General features: G+C 49.2%; 1 protein-coding gene across 2 annotated transcripts in view; it reads left to right on the plus strand.

Moving 5' to 3' along the window:
* Stk32b (serine/threonine kinase 32B) overlaps positions 1 to 24,467 on the plus strand; it is a 379,118-nt gene that overhangs the window by 285,531 nt on the left and 69,120 nt on the right. For both annotated transcript variants that reach the window (XM_008833119.1, XM_029563507.1), the window contains exon 5: positions 20,680 to 20,717. In XM_008833119.1, the coding sequence (XP_008831341.1) occupies positions 20,680 to 20,717 (38 nt within the window). The remainder of the gene's footprint in view (positions 1 to 20,679; positions 20,718 to 24,467) is intronic.

Consider the following 24,467-nt stretch of genomic DNA (forward strand, 5'->3'; position numbering starts at 1 on the left):
CAGATTGGTTAAGAATAAATAAAATGTAAATAGTGCTGAAAATAATTCCATTAGCTAGTTTTATTATAGTCAGTAATACCCTCTCTTGAAATTAATTTACACCTTAGAACTTCTCAACTGCATAGTGCCTTTACTCTTATGCTGGTTTTTGGTCTCCTCCTTGTCACAGGGTCAAGGAGCCAGGTTGAACCTGGAAAAGTCTTGGAGAACACATTTTGAGATAATAGGCATAAGTCTGAAGTGGGAAGGCCAATCTCATCTTCAGAATTAGCGTCTCATCTTCAGTGAGCTCAAACAGCATGTAACAAAAATATAATTAATATTACCCTGACATTATAACTAGAAAGCACTCAGGGAATGATGGGGCAGGAACATAAGCAAGCATAGAGCATCTGAGTATCAGAGAGGGAAATAACTCTATTTCAGGGAAAAACAGGCTTAGAATCACAATGTAGAAAGGGGAGGAGTTAAGACCAGTAGAGATGGCGTCTCAAGCCTCTCAAGTAGACTATTACTTTTTACCTCTCATTGTTGTAACTATGTGTTGGTAGCAGCTTGTCTCTTGTAAGGTCTGGGCCCTGGAGTACAGCAAATTCCCATCTTCTTCACAGGTCTAGTCATCACAAAATGTCAGCTTCCTTTGCACCTTGAAGGCAAATGGCTAGAAAGACTTTAAGTTCCCTTTAGAAACTAACAAATATACTATATAAAACCATAAGAATTTAAAATAGTCATTTTTAGAAATTAGCAAATGCCATATAAAAGATGTTAAAATCCAAATAATTCCTTTAAAATTACCAGATAAAGATGTCATTCAATGTCAAAACATAAAAATAATTTCTTTTAAAATATCCATAATTATGTCAATGTAAAAACTTAAAACAATCATCTTTAAAAAACAGTAAATATACCATATAAAAGATGTTAAAATCTAAATAATTCCTTTAAAATTATCAGTTAAAGATGTCATTCAAACAATGCAAAAACCTAAAAATAATTTCTTTTAAAATATCCATAAACATGTCAATGTAAAAACTTAAGACAATCATCTTTAAAAAACAGTAAATATACCATAGAAGAAGTTAAAAGTCAAAGTAATCCCCTTTACAAACAGGCCCTAAACAATGTTAAAATTTAAACTCCCTTTGTGTAGATCTGGCATTATTCCCTTAGTCTGAACTGCAAATGCATCGTTTATTCTATGACATCATCAAGAAATGAAAACAAAAATAAAACGCAAGAGAATCCTAGGCACCCCTGGTACTGGTAGATTAGGCTTGATATGAAAGAAGAAAGTACCCTCAGATATATATACATATGTACATATATATCCCAAATAGAAAAGCAAATCCAAGGAATCCATGTTTCTCACCAGCCATTGTAGCTGTGAGTGTGAAGCCAGGTTGTCAGCATGTCTTATTTTGTAGAGACAAGCTATGCTGGAAAGCAAACTCATAAGGGCAGCAGAAGGAACAGGGCATAGAAATCAGTGGTTGTTGGTCTGAAAGCATATGACTCGCCTGAAATTTAAAATAGTTAAATATTAAATAGTGAAATTTGAAATGGTTAGTTCTAGTCAGAAAAGTAGGCACCTGAGCACCTGAGCTTGGTGCCCAAGAGGGCCTAAGACCAAAATTTCAAGCCCCTTTGACTGAGAAAAAGTTTAGGAGAAAAAAAGTCTTTAAAAACGTTTTCCGTTTGTCCATGGGGCATGCTGCCTGAAATTCTTTAAGTGCTCCGGCAAAGTTGCCCAGCCAGTTTAGGCTAGTTGGGTCAAAATTGGGAGAAAGTGTCCCCTAAATGGTTCTTAGCCACATTTATAAGAGAATTTAAGAATGGGCCTAGCTGGAAACTTTTATCATTTTATTAGAATGTTAAAGAAAAAAAATCCCCAGGGCAGGCGAGCTGGCAGTCTTGGCAGCTGCCTGGAGGGGGTGAATAGCTGGAAGGAAAAAAAAAAAAGCCTTGGGGTCATGGAGGTTTAGAACCTGTACAGGAAGTCAGACACATGGCGGGATGGCAGGCACATGGCAGGGAGGGGGAGGGAGGGGAGGAGGATCCAGAGCATTTCCGTGTGCAGGGAATCCATAAGCAGTTAGAGGAAAGAGGAAAGCCTAGAGTAAAGGACGGAAGCAAAGGAGAGGAGACCTAAATGGATTGAACGGTATCAGGAATCACCCCGAGTAAAGTGAGGAAGAAAGTCAGTGAAGAGGACAAAGACAGAAAAAACAATGGAAGACAGCAGGCCTTCCAGGCCCATGGCAAAGCTGAGGGGGAGGGGGGAGATGTCAGGGGATGGGGGGCAGGGGACCGAGGTAGCAAATGGATGAAGCAGCTCCATTCCGGACAGCAGTGCTGTCCAGGAGTGACGGAAATCAATGGGAAAGGAGATCAAAAGACAATGCAGGCAAGGCAGAGTGTTCCTCAGTGAGGAGAGCCAGAAAGAGGTGAGAGCAAAGCGGAGGGCTGGGGAGAGGAGGAGAGAGAGAAAAGAAGGGTGGGATGTACCTGAAAGCCAAGTTAGTGGCATTGGAGAAGTCCAGGTCCCTTGAAGTAAGAACAGGGTTTTGGCACCATCTGATAGGTTAAGTAGGCCATGGGTGAATCTGGTTGATCAGGAGAAAGCACCAGGACACAGATTCCCTTCTGGGCAGGGAAAATGTCTGCCCCAGGTCGTGAGCTGGGGCCTTTTTATACGGGGAGGCTTCTGGGGGGTGCAGAAGGCAAGACGATATATATTTTTTTAAGTTAGGTGGGGGGAAGCAGAAGAGTGGGACTGTTAAAACCTGCCCCCTTCAGAGATCAAAGGGGAAGCCTGCTGTGTTGGCCAAACTGGAGAAACATCTGCTTCTCTTGACTTCAAAGACCAGGGTGCTTATCAACTTGGTTCCCTTTTCTCAGGGGCTTATGGGGTCCATAAGGTCCTGTTGGTGTGGGGGTGGGGCTATCTGAACCTTAACAGTTAGCACCAATTTGAGCTTGTGTTTGCCTGTCTCCTAGGTGAGCTGCTCAGAATCAGACAGCAGAGGATGGGGGACTTTCAAGCACAGCATTAGAAAAAACTGATTTAGAAAAAGACTCAGTGCTACACCCTTCTCAATTTCTTTCTCCGATATGTGAGGACAGCCACTGTGGAAAGTCTCTAGATGCAACCTTCTGTTTGTTTCTGTAAGATGCATGCATGGGGCCTGGGGAGATGCTGCACTGGTAAGGCACTTGCTGCAAAAGCATGAGGGCCTGAGTTCGGATTCTCGGCACTGACATAAAAAGCAGGCACGGCCTGTGATCCCCACTGGGGAGGTGGACACAGGAGGGTCCCTATGGCCCACTGTCAGCCTAGCCCACTCAGTGAACTCCAGGTTCAGTGAGAGATCCTGCCTCAAAAAGTAATGTGGAGAGGGCTGGAGAGATGGCTCAGCAGTTAAGAGCACTAAATGTTCTTCCAGAGGACCCAGGTTTGATCCCCAGCACCCACAGGGCAGCTAACAACCATTCATAACTTCAGTTCCAGGGGATCCAATGCCCTCTTCTGGCTTCCTCAGGCTTTGCACAACACAGGTACACTTACATCCGTGCAGGCAAAACACTCAGATACCTAAGAATAAATAAATATTTTTAAAGCATGGAGAGAGATTGAGGAAGACATCCAACACTGACCTCTGACCTCCACATGCACATGCACTCATGTGCCCATGCATCCTCACACATATGTCCATGCACATACATGCAAAGACGTGTACTCAAAGCCCACATCTGCTTCCAGTAAACTTGGGTGAGTTATCAGTGAAATGCAAGTGTAACATCCTAGCAGAAGGTCCCTGCGGAGATCTGAACCTGGTCCCTTGTGCTCTGTGCACTGTGTGGACCTACCACCCTTGGCCCCCTCAGTCTCAATCTGGTTTTCTTCCCTGGCTTCAGAGCAGTCATGAAGATTAGCAAGACAGAGTGCATGAGGGCTGAGGCTCGGATGTGTCCCCACACGGCTCAGCCCATCTGTCCCTTTCCCAATTCCTTTCACCTTCCTAGAGAGTGTGACATGACCTATGAGAAACAGCACTGTCCATGAGGACCCAGACGACACATTGCAATTGCAGAAGCACCATGGATGTCCAGGGGAAACTCCAGCAGCTGCTGACGTATCTGGCTTCTGGCAGTCTCCGTGATACCCCAAATCAGTTAGGAGCTCTTGCATTTTATGCTAATGGACTTGGGTGAAATTCTGACCTTGACTTTGTTTAAGTTGATGTTGAATTCCTTGCCTGCTAAGTTTGAAAGCAAATGTGATTCTACAGTATTGACTATGACCCTCATGGTAGCTGTCAGTCACTCACCTGGTGCACACCAAGGCTCTGTGTGTGACCCTCACTCTGCCCCTCATCAGACCTGAGCCACACTCCTCCCAGTTCTGCATCTGTGGACACTGTGGTCATGGGAATTAGATTAATCATAGGGATGGTAACTGGCCAGGAGAAATTCAACCCACAGCTGCCCATGCCAGCTCTCTGTGTTTTTCCTTAATTCTGTGTCTAGATTTTAAGTTCAGAAGAAAAATAAGCCACCCTTACTTATCCCCTAGAAGGAACTTGCTTTACCCCCCAAGAATGAAACTAAAATAAGAATGTGACACATGGCTCTGACCAGACAGGGAAGGTGGCTGTCAATGTTGATGCAAAGGCCGTTTACTTTCAGGATTCAGAAGTACCCCAGGCATAGCTCCAGGAGAGTTCCTTATGGCTTTTGATTTGCTAAATGGAAGTGAAAAATGCCTAAATTATATGTCCTCCAAGGGAAGAACTTAAACAAAAAGTAGACGATGTCATGGGTAAACTGGCTTACGTGAAGAAGGATTTAATGCCATCTAGCCAGGTGGTCAACAATCTCTGCCTCCAGCTGCCTCATCTCAGCAGTGGCTGGGGGATCCTGGAGGAGGCTAGAGAGGACACACTCAGGGCAGAGCATGAGACTTCAGGACTGGCACTGCTCCATCTCAGTAGATGCTGGGGGATGCTGGGGAAGGATGTGGAGGGAAGTTGACAGGGGCAGAGGACAGGGCCATAGGGGATGGCCCATGCTGCTTAGTGCTGACACACACAAACCAGCACAGTGTGGTCACTGAACTTGATACAAGCCAAATTTTTTCTTTTTTGGTCTTTTTGAGACAGGGTCTCCCTGTAGCCCCAGCTGTCCTGGAACTCACTATGTAGACCAGGCTGGCCTTGAACTCTCAGAGATCTGCCTGCCTCTGCCTCCGAGTGCTGGGATTAAAGGCGTGTGCCACCACGCCTGGACAAGCCAACTTTTAAGAAAGAAATGTGACCACAGCTCTGTGCAACCCGCTATTAGGTGTTTAAATCAAGCAGTTTTTACTACCTGCCAGTTTTGTGCCATGCTATAGCATGCAGCCCTGCCACTGTGGAGCACTGGGTCCCAGGTGAGGAACGACGCAGCAGAAATAGGGTCTGCCCTCTCCTGAACTCTGGAATTTAGTGCCTGATGTAACAGGGGTGAAAGATGGCAGGATCGTTAAGATGTCTGGCTGTTGAGGGCTCCATCCTCAGGGAGTTCATTCCCAACAGAGCCAGTTCTCACTCTTAAAGAACTGCGTTGGTTACCAGCCGAGACTGGGTTGTCTAGAGCAAGGCTGCTCGTCCAGCCTCTTGCCTTCCACTGTCTCCATGTCATGATGAAGCACAAAGCCCTCTGCAAGTGTGGCCACCTGAGCTTGAACTCTCAGCTAGAAGACCCCTGGACAGAAAACCTTCTCTCCTGAACGAACTACCCAGCCTCAGACATCTCACTACAGTAATGACCTAAGACAGATCGATTCCACTCCATCCCAGGAGAATTTGACAACTACAAGACCAATCTAGTCCAGTTTAAAACCTGAATCTCTTAAGATTTAGAGTTTCCCAGTCTGCATCATGGGGCATCCCTGGAGTGAGGCCTATTTGTCTTTCCAATTATGAATGAAGATGCTCAGAGACAGAGACGGTTAGCAGTGTGCCCAAGAGCAAACGGTGCACATCTGGGCAGTCTTGGTGGCTGATAGCCTCACCTATAGGTAGGTACAAAAGAGTTCTTGGGAGGGCTTTCAGGAAAACCCATGTGGCGCTGGACTCGCTGTTGGTATCCACTTGCCTGGGACAGACCACCAGCTCAGCATCACGTACTCCATGGGAAATTCTCTCCTCCATCCCTGCAGTTTTTTACTTACATGGCGATGGGGGGTGGGATCCTCCTCCTCAACCCTGCTGTGGCAGACGTGCTGACTTCCCCACAGCTGCCCTTTCCGGGGTCTGTAGACTTAGAACTGTAGCTGGGCACAGGGCTGTCGGGATAAATGCCACATAGCCTGCCTCTCTCTCTTTAGCTGTTATACTGGGACTGGCCCCAGTGACGAGGTGTGCATACAACTGTCAAAGGAAAACTCCAGGAGCTTCCTTAACCTCACCTGCACTCTGCCTCTTCTGCCAAACATCATCCCTCTTGAACCTCGGGTGGAGATGTGATGTCTACACCCTGTGCTAGGGAATAAAGAGCCATCCTAAGACTCCAGTGTGAGCCTGGTCCCCAGACACCTTGGCCTGCAGCTGCTCGTTGACTCTGAATGGGCTGCTTCTAGATGTCTACAAATGACTTTCCTCTTTAGTGAAGCCGCTGCTATCTAGGGGCCAAATGTAACACAGTCATCTGTCTGTACCCCCATTCTCATCCTCCAGCTATTTAGAAGGTTAGGGGCTAGCAGCAGGCAAGCACACCACCAGGGACAATGCCATGCATCTGCTCTGCCAGGGAACTCTCACACTTACACGTAGGACATGATGACAGAAGGCAGGGAAATCTCCATCCATCTCTCCACCGGCCAGTCAAGCCTGGTGACTTTTTCATTGTCTTGTCATACCGAAGTGTGGGGCAAAGGGGCAGGGGCAGCTGTGGTCAGACCTATGCTTGGTAAGTTCGCTTCTGGGACACAGGGTCATTTCTCAAAAGCATGAACTTCTCATCATGATCCTCTTCCAGACATGGGCCAACCTTGATGGTCTGTGTGCCTGGGCAAGAGCATGTTGGCTGCACTGGCTGGATCTAATCACCCTCCTGTGAGATTCTCCCAGAAGTCTCCTATGATGGTTTGAATGAAAATGTCCCCCATAGGCTCCAAGCATTTGGACATTTTGTCCCCAGATGATGGCGCTGTTTTGGGAGGCTTTAGAAGGTGTGGCTCTCACTGGGGTGGGCTTAGAGAGTTCTTACGCCTTGCTGGATCTCCAGTCGCTCTCTCACTTCCTGTGCCTGCGTGATGATGTGAGAGCTTAGCTTCTGCTGCTCCTGCTCCAGCCACCTCCAGCCACCATGCCTCCCTGCCATGATGGACTGTAATTGCCCTGGAACTATAAGCTCAAATAAACCCTTCTATAAATTGCTTGGGTCAGTGTTTCCATCACAGCAACAGAAAAGTGACTAATACGTCTCCTCTTTCACTGTGATGGTTTCATGGCTGACTCAGGACTGCTGCGTTGGAGGTATGCCCACACCGTGTCTGCGAATAAGTGAAGCTTGAGCCCTCTGAGAGGAAGCCCTCTTGGGAGACTCAGTCCTGAAGCATGATATCAGAAGGGTATCAGTAAAGATGGCTGTGGGGAGGGTGAGTCAGAGCTCTGTGTACACTTCTGTGGTGAGAATACTCTTTTGTTCTAGCAAAACAAGTCATAAAGACTTCATTCGTAACCACCACCCCAGGTATCACAATGAGAGAGAGGGAGGGAAGGGGAGGGGGGGAGGGAAGGAGGGAGGGAGGGAGGGAGGGAGACAGACGGGGGGTTCAACTACAATTACAGAAGGACAAATAAGGATTTACATCTAACAAGCAGGATGAGGGTCAGTGGATAAAATGACCAAGAGGTGCTGTCAAGGGCAGGGGAGTTACTGCTAAAGGTGACCAAAGACAGGTAGGAACATCAAGGCAGGGGCTGAGTTTGATCGCTATGGATGTTGTGATCAGATATGAAAGGGCAGAAGCCTTGATAAACTGTTCTAGTTTGCTTTTCTGTTGCTGTGATAAAACACTCAACTTGGGGAGGCAAGGGTTTATTGGGCTCACACCTCCAGGCCAGCCCATCATTGAGGGCTGTCACAGCAGGAGCTCAAGCAGGAGCTTGAAGCAGAAACCACGGAAGAATGCTGCTTACTAGCTCAAGATCAGCTGGCTTTCTTATACAGCCCTGGCCCACCTCCCTAGGGACGGTGCTGCCCACAGTGGCCGGGTCCCTAACACATTAATCATCAATCAAGACAGCCTCTCACAGATATGCCCTCAGGCCAGTCTGATCTGGGAAACTCCTCAACGGAGGCACCCTCTTCCCAAATGGTTCTAAGCTGTGTCCAGTTGACTATTAAAACTAACGAGGGCATCCTGGCACTTCTCCAGTGCTCTTTAGTTAACTAGGTCATGGGTGCATTGGTTATGTGTGCCAAGGCTGAGCAGACTTTCTGCTGGAGCCCTGAAGCTTTTGAGAGTTCAGGACTCCTGGTCCCTCTCTCCCTTTAGCTCATCCGTGAGACATTGTCATTACTATTTAAACTGCTATGCTGCTAAGGGAAGTGTCATTAATATTTCATCCTTCATGGGACTAAAAGTTTCCAAATGTTTGAAAAGAAGATGGCCCTGAACCCATCTTTTCTGGACCAATGAACTGTTTAATAAGATTGCAGCTTCATCCCTGCCCTCACAGTCATAGATGTATCCACATGCTTTGAGCCTGAAGCCCAAGCAGGAAGAATAGGATTCATTAGACTAACATCCCAAGTCGTCCTCTGTGCCACACATCCACAATTCAGATTGATTTTCACAAGGGGCTTTGTGCTAGGAGCCTGGAAACCCAGCTTTCTGCCATGAGCTCAGTCAAGTCGAAGGCACAGCTGAGGCCCTGAGAGACAGCAAGCCCACAGCTCTGGGGGTAAAGCCTCATCGCATTCACAGCTGAGGTCAGAGAAGGGTACCTTCCTTGAATTGCAAGTTGACAATTGCAAGCTTGTCATTCACATAGTTGAGTTGTGATTGGGATCAGCCTGGAACTAGGACAGTCTTTCTGGGACTGGAGAAGCTTTGGTTCCACCTTGGGGAGGCACCTCTGAGGACAGAGGGAGAGGAGGAAGCCCGGGTTTCAACCGCTCGTGGGCCTAGCTTGTATATCTGTATCGGTCACAGCCAGGGTGGCCCAAGACAGGCCTAGGGGTGAGGTCCGTGTCTCTGCTGGATCCTCCCCGCCTGCCCCATGGGGAGGGATATCTCCCAGGCACACGCGACACATCAGGCCCAGCATGGAGACCACTGTCCATCCTTCCCTCTGGCTGGGCCTCAACCAGGCTTCCCATCTGGAAGGAGAGTACCATCAACTGGTTCTCAGGACCTGAGCGCTCCCAGCAGCCCACTTGATTTCTGCTTTTATCCTGCAGGGCCTTGGAAAGACCTCTGATACCCTCCCCATCCCTTACCAACGTCATCTCAACCCTGTGGTTCCCCTGTCCTCCCTCCACAAAGCACAGATCCTTCTGCAGCATGAGGGTGTCAGCACCCGCCTGGGTTCCACTGGGTCCCCATGACCCTTACAACCTCTGCTGTTTTCAGTGACTCACTGTCTGTACAGTGTCCTCCTCAAAGTAGCATACATGAGACCCCAAACCATTACCTCGTTTGGAAATAAGATCTTTGCCGATGTAAGTCAGATAGAGACCAGGCCATTCTAGGTAAGACTGAACCCTAACTCCAGGGACTGGTATCTTTAAGAGACAGAAAAGGACACATGGGACAGAGAGGAAAGAGGGCTCTGTGAAAAGGATACTACCACAAGCCAGGGAATACCTCAAACGGAACGAGGCAGGAGGACTCTCCCATGCAGTCCTCAAAGGGAGCAAAGCCCTGCTGATCTCTAAAAGCCACCCAGTTGTATAACTCGTTACAGAAGCCCTAAAAAACAAATCCTCTTGTTTTTGCTTATGGATCTGCATACTGCCTAGTACTAATTACGTGAATGATATTCTCACTAGTTCAAAAACACAGCCCACCCACCCTGTGCCAAGAAACAGCTATGTTTGTCATAAGTGTGGTTATGACTTTGTTTATGGTTTGTTCAGAGTGCTATAACAAAGCACCTTAGACCAGATAATTTATGAACAACAGAATGTCTTGCTTACAGTTCTGGAGCCTGGAAAGGTCAAGATCAAGGCTAGCAGGGTCAGGGTTCCTAAGAGACGGTCCTGTCCCTGTGTCCTCACCTGGAGAAGGCAAGGCAACCCCCTCACCCTCCAGTAAGGGCCATAATCCCTCATGGAGGGAGAGCCCACAGGACCCAATGACCTTCTAAGCACCACCGTGCACCTCTTTTTTGTGGCACTGAGAGTTATGTTTCTACATATGAATAGGGGCATCAACATGCAGACCACAAAAATACTCCCAGTGAAATCGAACAGCGTTGTTAGGGCTGAGCTGGCTTAGTGGGCTGAGCTTGCCAGTAAGCCTGGTTACCCTAGGTTGATCTCCCAGTTCCAAAGAGTGGAGGGAGAGAAATGTCTCCTGCAAGTTGTCCTCTGACCTACACATATGTTCTGTGGCCTGTTCACCCACAAACACATGCATGCACACACATAAAAAATAATAAATAATAAATTAAATAAATAAATAAATAGCATTCGTCATTGTTAGCTAGATACCTCTGCCCACGAGGGACTTTTCCTTTTCTTTGTTAAAAGGGAAGATTGGCAAGTGTCTGTCATCAAAGAGCTAGACGTCTGAATCAACTGAGCCTTCTCTCCCACTTAACTGGGACTGATTGAGCATTTCTAGAAAATAACTTCCTCCAGTAAGACCAAGTGAGGTCAGTGTGTGCTTCCCAAGCCTGCCAGCCCGCTGTTCCTCACGGTCCCCTAGGCAACCTGATGGTCTCAGCAGCTCTACGGCAGTGGTTGACCTGGCCCAGCCTCCTCTCCCACTTTCTCTGATTGACTGGGAGTCCATCCATCCTTCTCCCACCCCTACAGGGGATTAAGTCCAGGCTTTGCATTCGCAGGCTGGGGCTCTACCTTTAAGCCACATGCCCAGCCCTCGTTGTACTTTTTTTACTTTTTTTAAAGAAATGTTTTATATTATTTTTATTTTATGTGTATGAGTGTATTGCCTGCATGTATGTGAGCACACCCATGTCCTGCAATGCCATGGAGGTCAGAAGAGGGCTTCGGATTCCCCTGGAACTGGAGTTAAGGACGGTTCGTAGCTGCCATGTGGGTGCTGGGAATCGAACCTGGGTCCTCTGCAAGAGCAGTCAGTGCTCTTAACCGCTGAGCCATCACTGCTGACCCCCTAAGTGATTCTAGGCCATGCCAATTTGGCAATCATGAACCATCACATTGACCGAATAATGTTTCTGCTGAATTTACTAGCTCTAATATACAGAGAAAGCATTTGGACGACAAATCCAAACACCTGTACTTTTTCATTTTGAGACAGTGTCACTAAGTTGCCCAGGCTGGCCTTGAACTTGTAATCCTCTTACATCTACTTCCTCAAGAGCTGGGTTACAGCCCTGTGCCACCGCCTCCTCCTGAGACTCTTCTGTCTTCCCAAAGTACTTCGGTTGTCACTGGATGTCCTCTGGGTCCCACCACTGAGCCTCTGCACCCCGAGTTTCCTGACAGCCCCCCTACTGACCTCTCCCGCAATGCACAAAGCCCAGCTCTCCTTTCTCCGGACCTCACTGCCAGACCTTCGCTTGCGACACTGATCGTTGGCAAGTTACCACTTTTTCTGTAGAGCTGGCATTCCCTCTTCCCAAGCAAGGTTTTCTTATTTGAAACCCAGGCACGTTTACATATTTGATGTGTTAGCTCAGCCCTCCTTGTAGACCAAGGCTGAGCCCACTGTTTTGTTTGCATCATTGTATTGACTTCTCCCTGTGATGTTTGGAGGCAAACACAATGATGAACCCACTTTACAGGTGAGGAGACTGAGGCTCAGAAAGCTAATACCTAGGGCTAGTTGGTTTCAGACAGTCTGCAGGTCCATCCCAGTGCTGAAAGTCCAGGACGCTGGGACTCTTGTGTATTTTGGCAGCATGCCCCACGGGATGAAACTCGCAGGACTTGGGCCCTAAAGTTCACTGCCAGAGCACCGCCCAGCCCACTTGCAAGCCAAGGCTTCTTGGTAAAGTGTGAACAGACGTCCTCCTTTCTTGGTGCCATCTGGGCCCTGTGGTCAGCCATGGGCAGGCAGGTGGGTGCTAGGGGCATTTGCTTTGCCAGCCTGACCTATTCCCACCCACGTGGACCTACGCATGCATCAGGAAATAACTATAGACCCCCTGCACGCCAACCAAACTGAGTGCACCTGGCACTGAGGGTGCTCTGGGGCCTCAGAAGCTGGAACACAGCTTCTGAAGGAAGGAAGCCGGGCCAGGCACCAGAGCTCTGTGTGCTAATAGACCCACACCTCACATTGGGGGTTGGCGGTTAAGACTTCCCAGATTTCCTTCCTCAGTGAGCCCAGGGTTGTGGGGCAGCTCAGGTGACCCTGCTTGCTGCTTGGCTTATCCTGCTGCTCCAGTGGAAGACCTGGGTGGGGTGACTGGTAAGAATTGAGCTTCATGGCCCTCAAGGCAAGAGCATCAGGCGAGGGACTTGTACCACATGACACTGGCATTCCGTGACACAACTGATAAAGCTGCTGACAGGGGTCTCTCCCAAGCTTGGGTACCCCACCCTCAGGACTTTGTATGATCCCAGCTACTCTCCCCACAAAAGGCCCCACTTCCAAATCCCATCACCATGCAAGCTGGAGGTGAAACTTCTAACCACGAACTTGGGAGACACATTCAAACCGTAGCACTCTATAAAGCAGAGCAGGACTGTCACACCCTGGGAAACACAAGAAGCCCACCAAGCCTGGTGGAAAATGCAGGTGCAGGGCCTTGTGGAGTGGGAAGCTGTGACTGGCCTGGGAGGCTGTGGCTCCCGACACCACAGCCCAGCGCTGCCTGGGAAACAGCGAACCAGCCAGCCCACCTCAAGTCCCACCTTCCAGCTGGGTCAGGTGCACATGTCTAGCCACAGAACAACCTTGCACTGTGTGCTGGTGGGTGCTATCCTTGATCCTGGGTATACCATGAGGGAACAGCCCCTGCTCTCTTGAGGGAGCTAGGAAGACAGCAATAATAAAATGCTCAGGTGGGTGACAGAAAGGTGTTCAGAAAGAACAGGTGGCAGGGTGCTGGGGAGCTGAGGTCAGCAGGGGGAGAGGATCGTGTGTATGTAAGGATGGCACTTCCAGGCAAGGGCACAGCAAGGTGAAGACCGTGGAGCCAAGCTGTTCAGCGATGTAGACTAGGGCAGCCAGATGGAGCTGGATAGATCCAGGTCACCAGGGCTGGGGTGGGGGTTCTGTAAGTTTGGTCATGTATGACATATTTCCATGTGGGACGGAGCACATGTGATGGTCCCAAAGGATTATCATGGAGCTAAAACTTCCTCCTACCCACTGTCCATACTGCATCTTTCCCATTTAGATAAGCAAATGTCTGGCAGATGCCTGAGTACATCTTCAGTTTAGCCGCCTGCCTCATGGTGTCACAGCCTGTGAGCCACAGGCTGTACTAGACAGCCCCAGTCAGTAATAGCCACACCATACAGGTGGGAACAGACACACTCTACAGTTTTCCCATGGTCCCAAAGTCACCTAACAATGCTTGCTCAGAACTCCTCTGGTCGCTAAGAGGCATGTGATTCTGGTGGTCTCCTCAGCAGGTAAATCATGAGAAGCGTTGATCAGAGGGTGGCAGTGCCATGAAGACACACGAGGTGCCAGGTGCCACTCCTCTGCAGAGGGAGGAAGGGGGCTTGCTGCTCACCTGGCTGTGGACTTTGGGGAAAGAGGGATTGAAGGCTGACGGCAGGACTTCGGGAGTAGAAGGGGCTCGAGGTTCAAAGAGAAAGAGAAAATAGAGGTAACAGGGGCAGTGGGAAGTGCCACATGCTACTGTTACTTTTTGTCCTGCCACATCTCCTCCCAGGGAGCAGGTGTAGAGGCTGCAGAACCAGGTCTAACTAGGGCTTGGTGTCTGCTGGTGAGAACAGGCAGGGAGCTCGGAGTTTGGGAAAGAGCGACGGACCTGAAACACTGAATCTGAGCTGGGGCACAGTTGAGGATGAGGATGCGGTGAACTGCACAGACGATGAGGTCATGGAGCGCAGGGCCTGTGAGGATGGAGATTCTCAGGAGGTAGAAAGTGGGAAGAGAGCAGGGCTGGTCAGACAGCTATGGGTGGCTCCAGACGCTGTAAGTTTGGGGATGTGACTGTGCATGCTGGTTAGTTTTTGACACCAACTAGAGACAGCTGGGAAGAGGAACCCTCAATTGAGGAATTTCCACCATCAGATTAGCCTGTGGGCCTGTCTGTGGGGCATTTTCTTGATTGCTACTTGATGTAGGAGGGCTCAGCCCACTGTGGGCGAAGCCATCTGTGGGCAGGTGGGCCTGGGCTCTATAAGAAACTAATTGAGCAAGCTGGGGGAGCAGCCAGTGAGCAGTGCTCCTCCATGGTTCCTGCTTCCAGGTTTCTGCCTTGAGGTCCTGCCTTGATTTTCCTCAGTGATGACCTGTGATCAGGATGTGTAAGCCCAATAAATCCTTTTCTCCTGAAGTTACTTTTGATTATGGTGCTTATGACAGCAAAAGAAAACTAGGTCAGCATGGCAGTGAGCATTGTGGAAACAGCTAAAGACCTTTAAAAAATGCATGGCTTTGCTTTGCCCCATCTTATAGATGAGGAAAACTGAGGCCCCACGGTAGAAGTGTAAGAATTTGAGCTATCATTTTGCTACAAAGGGCTTCAAACCTCTACAGATTGTCCCAGGCTGGTTTGCTGTGGCTGTGGGGGCCTCCATATCCACCTGCCCACACTCACTGCTTCCTGCCTGCTGCCACAGAGGCCTCCTGAAGAGCTGGAGATCTTCAGGTAGAGCAGGCTGGTTCAAGTACAAACTGGCCTGATTCCCCATGCTCAAAGTGATTAGGTGGAGCTGGGGATGGGGTCTGTGCAGGCTCTGGGAACTGGTGATGTCAGAGATCATAGGAAGTGACCCCCTCACTGTACCTAGAGAGAGGGTCACTTGACTGGCTCATCCATGAAGGAACTCAGTCCTGATGCACCTTGGACATGCTTGTGATTCCTAATACTGCAAAATTTCCCAGAGAATTGCTTGAGAATAGAGAGGCAAATGTAGTTGCCTTGGTCAGCCGGTTTACCCTAGGCCTGGTGGAGGGCAATGCTTTTGAGTTGAATTATAGTGTCAACCATGCTAGTGGCCGCTTTTGGTAGAATGAGAGGAACTCCCCCCTCCCGCCCCCAAACAAGCAGGGCCACAGATGGAGCAAGAGGACCGTGATATCAGCAGCCACGTGGGGTTCATGCTATACACAAAGCACTACCCCCTTCGTAGCCTGTGTATACTGAAAGAATTGCTTCTGTGCCTTTAAACTGAGTCACGATCATTTTCAAATGTATGACAGTGTGCTTGCTGGTTATCTTTAATGCCCTTACCTGGCAGACTTAAAGTTATAGCCCTGTCTCATCCCCTTTCATTTCTGAGATTATACCAAAGTACAGAACCCCAGAATCTACCCACCGGCTCTTGGCCCCCCCAAAACCATGAAGAGACTTATATAGAGGAGGGACAGGGTCAGGTGTGCCTTGTTAAGCTATTGGGTCATATTTTAAAAGGCATTCAACCTTGTATGGGGGAGGTAATAAATACCAAGCATCCAGAAATACAAAAAGGGTCATTTTTAAAAATGAAGCATAAGCATACTTGGCTTCACTTCTTACTACAGAGTCTGAAAACCCCCACCACTCACCCACACAGTGTGCTGAGACTCTGGAACCTCAGACCCACGTTTGTGAGGTTTTACTTTCCCTATAGGAGCTTGCCCCATGCCTGCTGCCAGAAGTCAGCTGTCAAGGTGAGTCTCTGTAGTCATTCCTGATCCTGTGAGGGCCTCCAGCCACCTTCCCTGCACACCCCCAATCCCTAAGGACCTCCGGCCACCCTCCCTGCAATCACCCCCAATCCCAAAGGACCTCCGGCCACCCTCCCTGCAGTCACCCCAATCCCTAAGGGCCTCTGGCCACCCTCCCTGCAATCACCCCCAATCCCTAAGGACCTCCGGCCACCCTCCCTGCAGTCACCCCAATCCCTAAGGGCCTCTGGCCACCCTCCCTGCAATCACCCCCAATCCCAAAGGACCTCCGGCCACCCTCCCTGCAATCACCCCCAATCCCTGAGGGTTACTGGCCACCCTCCCTGCAGTCCCCCACTGACTCTTGAGGGCCTCCAGCCACTCTTTCCCAGGTGTTCTGTTGGCCATATCCCGATGCCGACTGGTCTTTACCTCCCTCTGCAGAGCAATAGTAGCCGCGCCCCACATACATGGCCCATGCTGGCTGCTCCCCCTAAGAATCCTCTTGCCAAATCCCCCTGTGTGTACCCAGAGTAGGCATTACCCGAAGGACAACTAAGGAAACTGAGGCTCAGGGAGGGTGCATGCGCAAGTCTACAGAACCAGTGAGGGAGGCTGGGACTGGGACTCCATCTCTGGGGTCTTTCCCCATCCTGTGCAGATTCCTGCTTTGCCAGCCCAGCCCTCTGCCCTCCATGGTCTTCATCACTGCCCAGGTCACCTGGAATATTAAGCCCCAGCAGAGGGTGGGAGCAGAAACTGCCTCCTGGGCCCTCAGCCATCTTTTTGTGCTTTTTAAAAATAACCCAGCTGAGCCGGGTGGGATAATCCAAGTACTTGGGAAGCAGAGGCATGTGGAGCTCTATGAGTTCAAGGCCAGCCTGGTCTACAAAGTCAGTTCCAGGTAGCTGGAGCTATGGGGAAGCCCTGTGTCAAAAAATTAAAACATTAAGTAGCCCAGCTGACATTTTAAGTTGTTCCTGATCCAGGGAGCTGGGTGTGTCATTCCAGGGCAGGCCCAGATTTGATCGCCTCCCAAGCACACTTTCCATTACAGTGTCATCCTGCCAGGCTTAGAAAAGATGAGCCTGTCCTCAGCAAATGTGGTCACAACCCCCCTCCATCCACACCAGGCATTCTGTGCCCTTTCTGGGCACGCAGCTCATTTTTGCCGGGGTGATGTTCCAGAGCTGAGATCTGATCAGGGTGAAAAATAGTGCCGGAGGAGACGGTCTTGGAACCAATGAACCACAAGTTCTGATAAGCCGCCCTGCCCAGAAAATGCTCTTTATTAAACCCCAAGTGACTCTGCCCCCGCCTCTTCCACCGACTTGACCAGAGTCTGCCCAGTGAATCATGTCCAGACAAGATCTAATTTGCTTTGCTAAAAGTTCAAGAACTTGCCCTGGAGTTCTCCCAAGCTCCTTTAAAAGGCTTCAGTCCTGGTGCCTGCAGCCAGGGAGCTGGAACGAGCTGGACCAAGGCTGCCACAGTGCAGCAGCTGCTGTGCACCTTCCACATGGAGAAACTGAGGCTCATTGTAGAATGCCCAGGAACTGTGACTAGGGTAATGGTGCCACACAAGTAATGGCCACTAGCTTGGAGACTCACAACCACTGGTGTTTCTAGTCCAGAGTGCCCTCCCAGCTCTCCCGAGCCCTCCAGTTAGGGTCTTGGGACAGTGAAGTCAGGTACCCCGGGGTTGCATTCTTTTCTGGAACTTTGGGTCCTCTCCCAAACTGTGGACTCCTAGTGGCCTCTGCATAGCCCAGCCAAGTGGCCTGCCCACACACCGTGGCTCTTGTCTTCCAGGAGAGAGAGGGGGACCCCACACTGCATCTGCCTCAGCAGTGTGAGATAAAGTGACATAATCACGGGAGCAATGACCCATCCACTCTGCCATATGACATAAACAAAGAGAACCAAGGCCTTCTTTCTCCTTGGTCATGTTCCACTGACTAGAAGCCTGTCACAGGGTGACAGTTTTTTCTCGATTTCCGGCTGCCTTGTGTGCGTGAGCCCCTGTTCCTCCTCATCCATCACATGTTAATTTTGTGTTACCTCCTCTGAGCATGCCTCAGTCAGCACCAAGTGCTGGGGCCCTCTGCTCGTCTCCAGTCCAATTGGTGTTGCCTATACTTATCCATGTGTGGTCAGCCACTGGGGCATGAGCATCTGATCAGCAGCCACCACCAAAGAAAAGTGGCTCTCTCTTCCTCAGCAGTCATCAAGGGGTGGGGGCCTCACAAGCCACTCCCCAGCCACACTAGAGATTTTAACTGGCTTGATCTTGTGCATGTGACTAGATTACTTTATATTCAGTGAAGAAAATAAAGGGGTTCCTTCTGATACTGTCATGCTTGGACTTCTTAGCACATGTTCTTGGCACATTGCTTTCAGCTTTCTTGAGAACCTGCTGGAGCTGTTGTATTTCACCAGAGAAGACCACTCAGACAAAGTTTGCCAAATGAAAGTCTTTTATTAGCTTGCCAGCAACTACACAAAAGTGTCGGAATCCAAGTGCATCCCCTAGCCATCTTTAGAGCAAGCATTTATACAGGAAAACCACAGCCAGAGTTGAAGTTGAAGTTCCCAAGCTTAGAGGTGGGAAGCCCCCCTTAATAATTTCTATTTTATTAGACAACAATTGCTAAACAAAAATTACTATTTTGCAAAAGAAAGCCAAGCATAACCTACAGAAGCCATAAATCTGCAGTTAGAAGGTGTATTTAGGAACACAGTGACCTGTCCCCAAGACAACCCGGAGACCTGCTGACACATTCCCATACCCTGTGCCAACTGTCTTTTCATTTCAGAGGCTCGAGTTAGCCTAGACTTCAACATGGCCTAGCTGTAGTCAAGAAGGTGCCATATCGCTGAGCCACCCTGGGCTGAGAGCTGACCTGGGAGCCAGTGTTGGCTGACTTGGGCCTCACACACTGACCCTGGGTCCTCTGCCTCTTGCTTTAGTTTTCTCCATTCGCAACCTCATCCCTCCCTGGGCCCTCCCTAGTCTCCTCCACATACCATCTCTTTGCTCACATGACTGTTCTGTTAACTTGGTGGCAAGGGCTGATTTACCTAATGCTCATCAAAATTCATGGGCTTGAAAAGTCGCAGTGAGCATCAGAATTTAAATATATATGCTAAGTGCAGAGTTTTTCCTGTCCCCCTGGAAGGATTGCCTGGAATCAGCAATAACCAGGGTATGTTTCCAGGTGGAGGTAATATTTGATAAACTCAGAAGCAATCACTCTTTATTTTGAAGAAATCTGTCATTAGCCACAGTAGCTCTGACATTTATTACAAACAGGGCATGGGGGCCTATATCTCTGAAATGTGTGATTTTAATACAGAGTGAAACGAGTGTATGTGTGTGTAACTGATAGGCTGCGGTTGAAGCTTATTGTCACACTCCTGCCCTTACTTTCTGTGCACACATTCTCCCTGTTTGCAAGGGGCCTTCACTGTGCTAAATACACAGAGTCACACGTCAGAGAGCAAATACCTGTCTTTACAAATAGCCACTTGGACATGGGTGGCTAGCGTTGCAACTGTGCTGGATAGCTTCAGTTGTCGGCTTAACACACCCAGGTAGAGGGAACCTCAGTGGAGGAATTGTCTCCATAGGACTGGCACATCTGTAAAGCATTTTCTCAATTGTTGAGTGGTGTGGGAAGGCCCAGCCCACTGTGGGCGGTGCCACCCCTGAGCAGATGGTACTGGGTTGTATAAGAAAGCAGGCTGACCTGGGAGATGTAAGATAAAATAAACTCTTTCCTCCCCAAGTTTTATCACAGCAATAGAAAACTAGGACAGCAACATAGTGAACTTTCTAGAAACCCACTCCCACCCAGATTTTGCTGTTTGCTGAGGAAGGGGCAGCTCCAGCGAAGAGCCTGGTGGTGAACACGTCAGCCTTCAGAAACACGTTTGTTTCTGAGACTTAGGTGTATGTGAGTGTGTGCATGTGTGCACACAGGAGTGGAGGGCAAAGCTTAATGTTAGGTGTCTTTCGTGATCCCTCTACATTTGTTTTCTTTGAGATGGGAGTCCCAGTGAACCTGGAGCTCCTTGATTCAGCCCAGCTGGCTGGACAATAAGTTCCAAGGATCTGCCCGTCTCTCACCTCACCCTGCAAGAGCTGGGGTTACAGGCCCACACACGGCACCTGGCTTTTATGTGGATGCTCAGGATTCAAACTCAGCTCTTCATGTTTGCAAGGCAGGCACTTTACCGAATGAACATCTCCCCAGCCCCTTTTTGTTTTTACATTTATCCTGACCTTGTCATGCCCATGAAGTGGCACACTGGAACTTTCCTGGCAGGAAGGCTAAAGGGCAGCAGGAAGCGACATGCTCCTCACACTCAATCCACAGCTCTGTCATGACAAGGAAAATAACAGTTTCAGTATACGGGCTGTTGGTTTCTTATGACCATTACAATTGGAGTTGAGAGGCTAGTAATCAAGACTATCCTAGAACAGAACATTTGAACAGTCTGTTTACAGTTCCAGGAAGAGGAGGAAGAACACAGGGCTCTGTTGTCACACCACTTACCTCTTCCCTGTATGTGACCTCACTCTAAGGGAGAGACGGAACCCTGCAGCCCCCTCCATCCTGCAGCCTGAAGCCTCTGCTGGCTCAGGACTCACACTGTGCCTCTGTTTTCTCTTACAGAGACATCAAGCCGGACAATATCCTGCTGGACGAACATGGTGAGTCCCAGCCCCTTCCTGGAGCCTCAGCACAACATGGGCCCTGGGAACCACTAGGAATAGGGTGGTGTGGATCTTAGGGTAGAAGAGAAACCCCCCGTCCTTTTGGAATCCCGATGGTGACTATCTGTATGTTTCTGGGCAATGTCCTGTCATGGTAAGTGACGTCAAACCCATCTGCAGATGTCTCCTCTAAAGTCATTGCTGTTTGTATCCTGGTTTGAGGACAATAGGGCACAGTGGGGACCAGGAGTGTGAGACTGCTGGATCAACAGCCTTAGCTCCCTCACCCATGGACCTTAGACTCTGAAGTCACTCACCTCTCTGAACCTCAGTGCCATCTTCTGTAAGCCATTGTCATGGGAACAGAACAAGATGGTATGGCCTGGCAGGAGGGAGCTCGGTGATCAATAATCCACTAAACCTTCATTTGACTCTCAGCTGTGCCAGGCTTCCATGCCTCCATATGGACTTTCTTTGATTGATTGAGTAGGTCTAAGGTAGAGCCTGAGATCCTTGTAGAGCTCTAGGTAAGGCTGACAACCAGCTGTTCCACTGGCCACACCTTGAGCAGCAAGGCCTCAAGTCAATGGTTTTCACAGGTTAGGCTTATAAAAATCACCCAAGGGCCTTGGCAGAAATCTAGAGCCATCCCTGTCCTGCCTCAGGGATCTGGGCCTCTGTGATCTCTGCATTCTGTGCTGTGATGCCCAATGGATTTTAAGAAACACAGGTCAGGGGCTGGAGAGATTGCTCAATGGTTAAGAGCACTGGCTGATCTTCCAGAGGACACAGATTTAATTCCCAGCACCCACATGGTAGCTAACAACTCTCCATAACTCCAATTCCAACAGCTCTGACACCCTCTTCTGGCCTCCACGGGCAATGTACTCATATACACAAAAAATAAACCTTTCTTTTAAAAAGAACCACAGATCAGGGAACTGATAAGATGGCTCAGTGGGTAAAGCATTTGCCACACAAGCATGAGGACCAGAGTTTGGATCCCTAGCACTCACATAAAAAGCCAGGTCAGTGACACACACCTGTGACTCCAACTCTAGGAAAGCAGAGATAGCAGGGTCCCTGGGACTCCTTGACCCCAGCAATCAGTGAGCTCCAGGTTCAGGGAGACCCTGCCTCAAAAAATAAAGTGAAGACACTTAACATCAACCTCTGACCTCCACACACATGCATGCAAAATGAGAGAGACAGAGACAGAGAGAGAGAGACAGAGAACCAGAGACCCAGGGTATGGCCCAAGTCATTGCACATATCTTTCACTACATTTTCTGTTGCTAATATAAAGTGTCTGAGGCAGGGGAATTTATAAAAAATAATTGTTTGGGAAGCCATGAGCACAGCCTTGGCATTGTCTGAGGCCTTGTGGTATGTCATAAGATGACCCAGGGTGTTGCATGGGAGTGATTTGGCTCTTCCATCTACAAGAGCATGCCTCAGAGAGTTATCAGGGGACTGTTCCCTGGTTCCTGTGTGGTCCCCACAGCCCTGTCGGCTCTCCCAGAGCCGCTGCACAGAGGACTCAGTGGGCAGACTGTGGTCCCTACCCTGTGGGTCTCACAGTGCCGTTTCATGGATCAGGGAAGCTACTGAGAGCTGGGGGGAGGGGTATGAGTAGAAGGACCAGGTAGCCAAGGACAGTCACCAGTCACCACAGACTGAGAGGAAGTGCCCCGGGGACACAGCTGTGGACAAAAGGGAGAAGCCTGCAGGCGAGCCACCTCTCCCAGCCCTTCCGGCAGAGGGTCAGGTCTCACAGGGCCTCCTTTCCCCATTCAGTGATTTGAGGTTCATTCTGAGAACCATGGAAAACACCGAAGAATAAATACCAAATGGGATTGGAGAGGCATCAGAGCTACTGGCTGGAAAATGGAGTAGTTGGAGCAGATTAGCCCCCTGGGGACCCCAGCAGGAGTGGCAAGAGGACCCGTCCCTCAGAGCCGGGCCTGCCAAGGACCCGCAGGGGTCTGGAAGCTCCAATCACAGACTTCCAAGATGGTCAGCAGATGCAGACACTGTCTTCTCTCTGGTGCTCACTCACTCATCCTTCAGTGCATGTCCGAGTTCTGTTCTCATGAGGACCAGGAAGACTGGATTAGTACCCATTCCCACTGGCCTCATTTTAGCTCTTTAAACACCACTTCTCCAAATCCAGTTTTGTCTTGAGGTACGGAGGGTTGGAACTTAGCCTATGAACTTGGGGGACACCATTCAGACCATCACATAGTACACACAGCAGAGAGAAGGCTCCCCGTGTTCCAGCAAGCCCTGGGCCTGGCTTAGGTCACTGGCTCATCACTCCTATGGGCTGCAGGTCCCTGGACTTGGAGTTCAAATAGAACTTCCTAAGGACTCTTGGTCCCCCCCACAACACACACAGCTAGCTCAGGAAAGTGACAAAGCCAGGTCTGGCCAGCCAAGGGAAGGGTGTACATCTCAGGTTCCCAGGATACTGGGTGGATCTAGAGGGACTGAGAGGCACCTCTAATTGAAATTTTTACTACTCCTGCCCAAAGCTCTGGATTTCATTTTCAAGCTCACATCTACATATTAAAACCACACAGGAGACTACAGAAACGGCTCAGTAGGTACAGTGCTTGCTTTGCAAGCCCAAGGCACTGAGTCCAATTCCCCAGAGCCCACAGTAAAAAAACTTGGCATGGTCATGTATGCTTGTAATCTTAGCACTAGAGGGATGCAGACAGGCGGATCCCTAGGGCTTGTTGGCCAGCCAGCCTAGTCTAAGAGGCAAGTCCCAGGTTCAAAAAAACAGGGTGATGGTGCCTGAGGAACAACACCCAAGGTTTTCCTCTGTCACCCACACTCATGTAAAACATGCACATGTACACCTGCACACAAATGAACACAGACACACACACACACATACACACGGAGGAATGTGTCTCCACAGGTGACCAGGTATTTCCTGTGATCTCATAGCAAACAGGAGCAGCTGATCCTGTGAGCCCTTGAAACCCCACAAGCACGCTCACACCCGGAGACTCCACAGGGCATCCCCCACCTTATAGACCTGGGGACAGGAATTCAATTATCTGTATCTCTGATCATTTATTTAGTAAGTTTTTATTGATGTTACTCTTCTTATTGAACACGCGCTGCCCAGTTTTAGTGTAACAAAGTCAGCACCCTACATACTTGTAAGTGGGTCATAGTGCACATGTAATGATACCCACTGTCCCATTTGAAAACCACATTAGGAAGCAATTTATGATCCAGAGAATTCTGCATTGCTGTTTGTCTCATTAGGTGCTATCTCAGAGACAAGTCGGTTAGCGACATTTCAACAAAATAAAGGCGTCATTAGATACACATATGAATATTTTATTGACCATGCTCGATCTGCTGGTTCTACAGAACCCAGAACTCCCAGGCAAGCCTCTGCTCATTTCTGGTCTCACAAGTTTCAGTTCTTAGAAGAGATCATTTAATTCTGAGCTGAGATTTGGAGTCTGAACCAGCATTGAAGTGATCAAAATGGAGAGACCACATGGGGGAAGCAGAGCTGAAGGGAGCCAGGCATCTGAGGAGGGGGTGTTCGGAATGCTGAGCGCACCTTTGCTGAGCTCTGCAGCAGGAATGGACCATGTAGAGCAAAGAGTAAGGATGTAGCTATGCTCCATTGCACAATAAAGCTGGTGCCATACAGCCGCATCACCCTAATGTCTCCCAGATCTGAGGTGCTAAGGGCTAGGCAGGGCTAACCTTAGC

The sequence above is a fragment of the Nannospalax galili genome, unplaced genomic scaffold, assembly GCF_000622305.1.
Source record: "Nannospalax galili isolate Female #2095 unplaced genomic scaffold, S.galili_v1.0 scaffold1076, whole genome shotgun sequence".
Lineage (NCBI taxonomy): Eukaryota > Metazoa > Chordata > Mammalia > Rodentia > Spalacidae > Nannospalax > Nannospalax galili.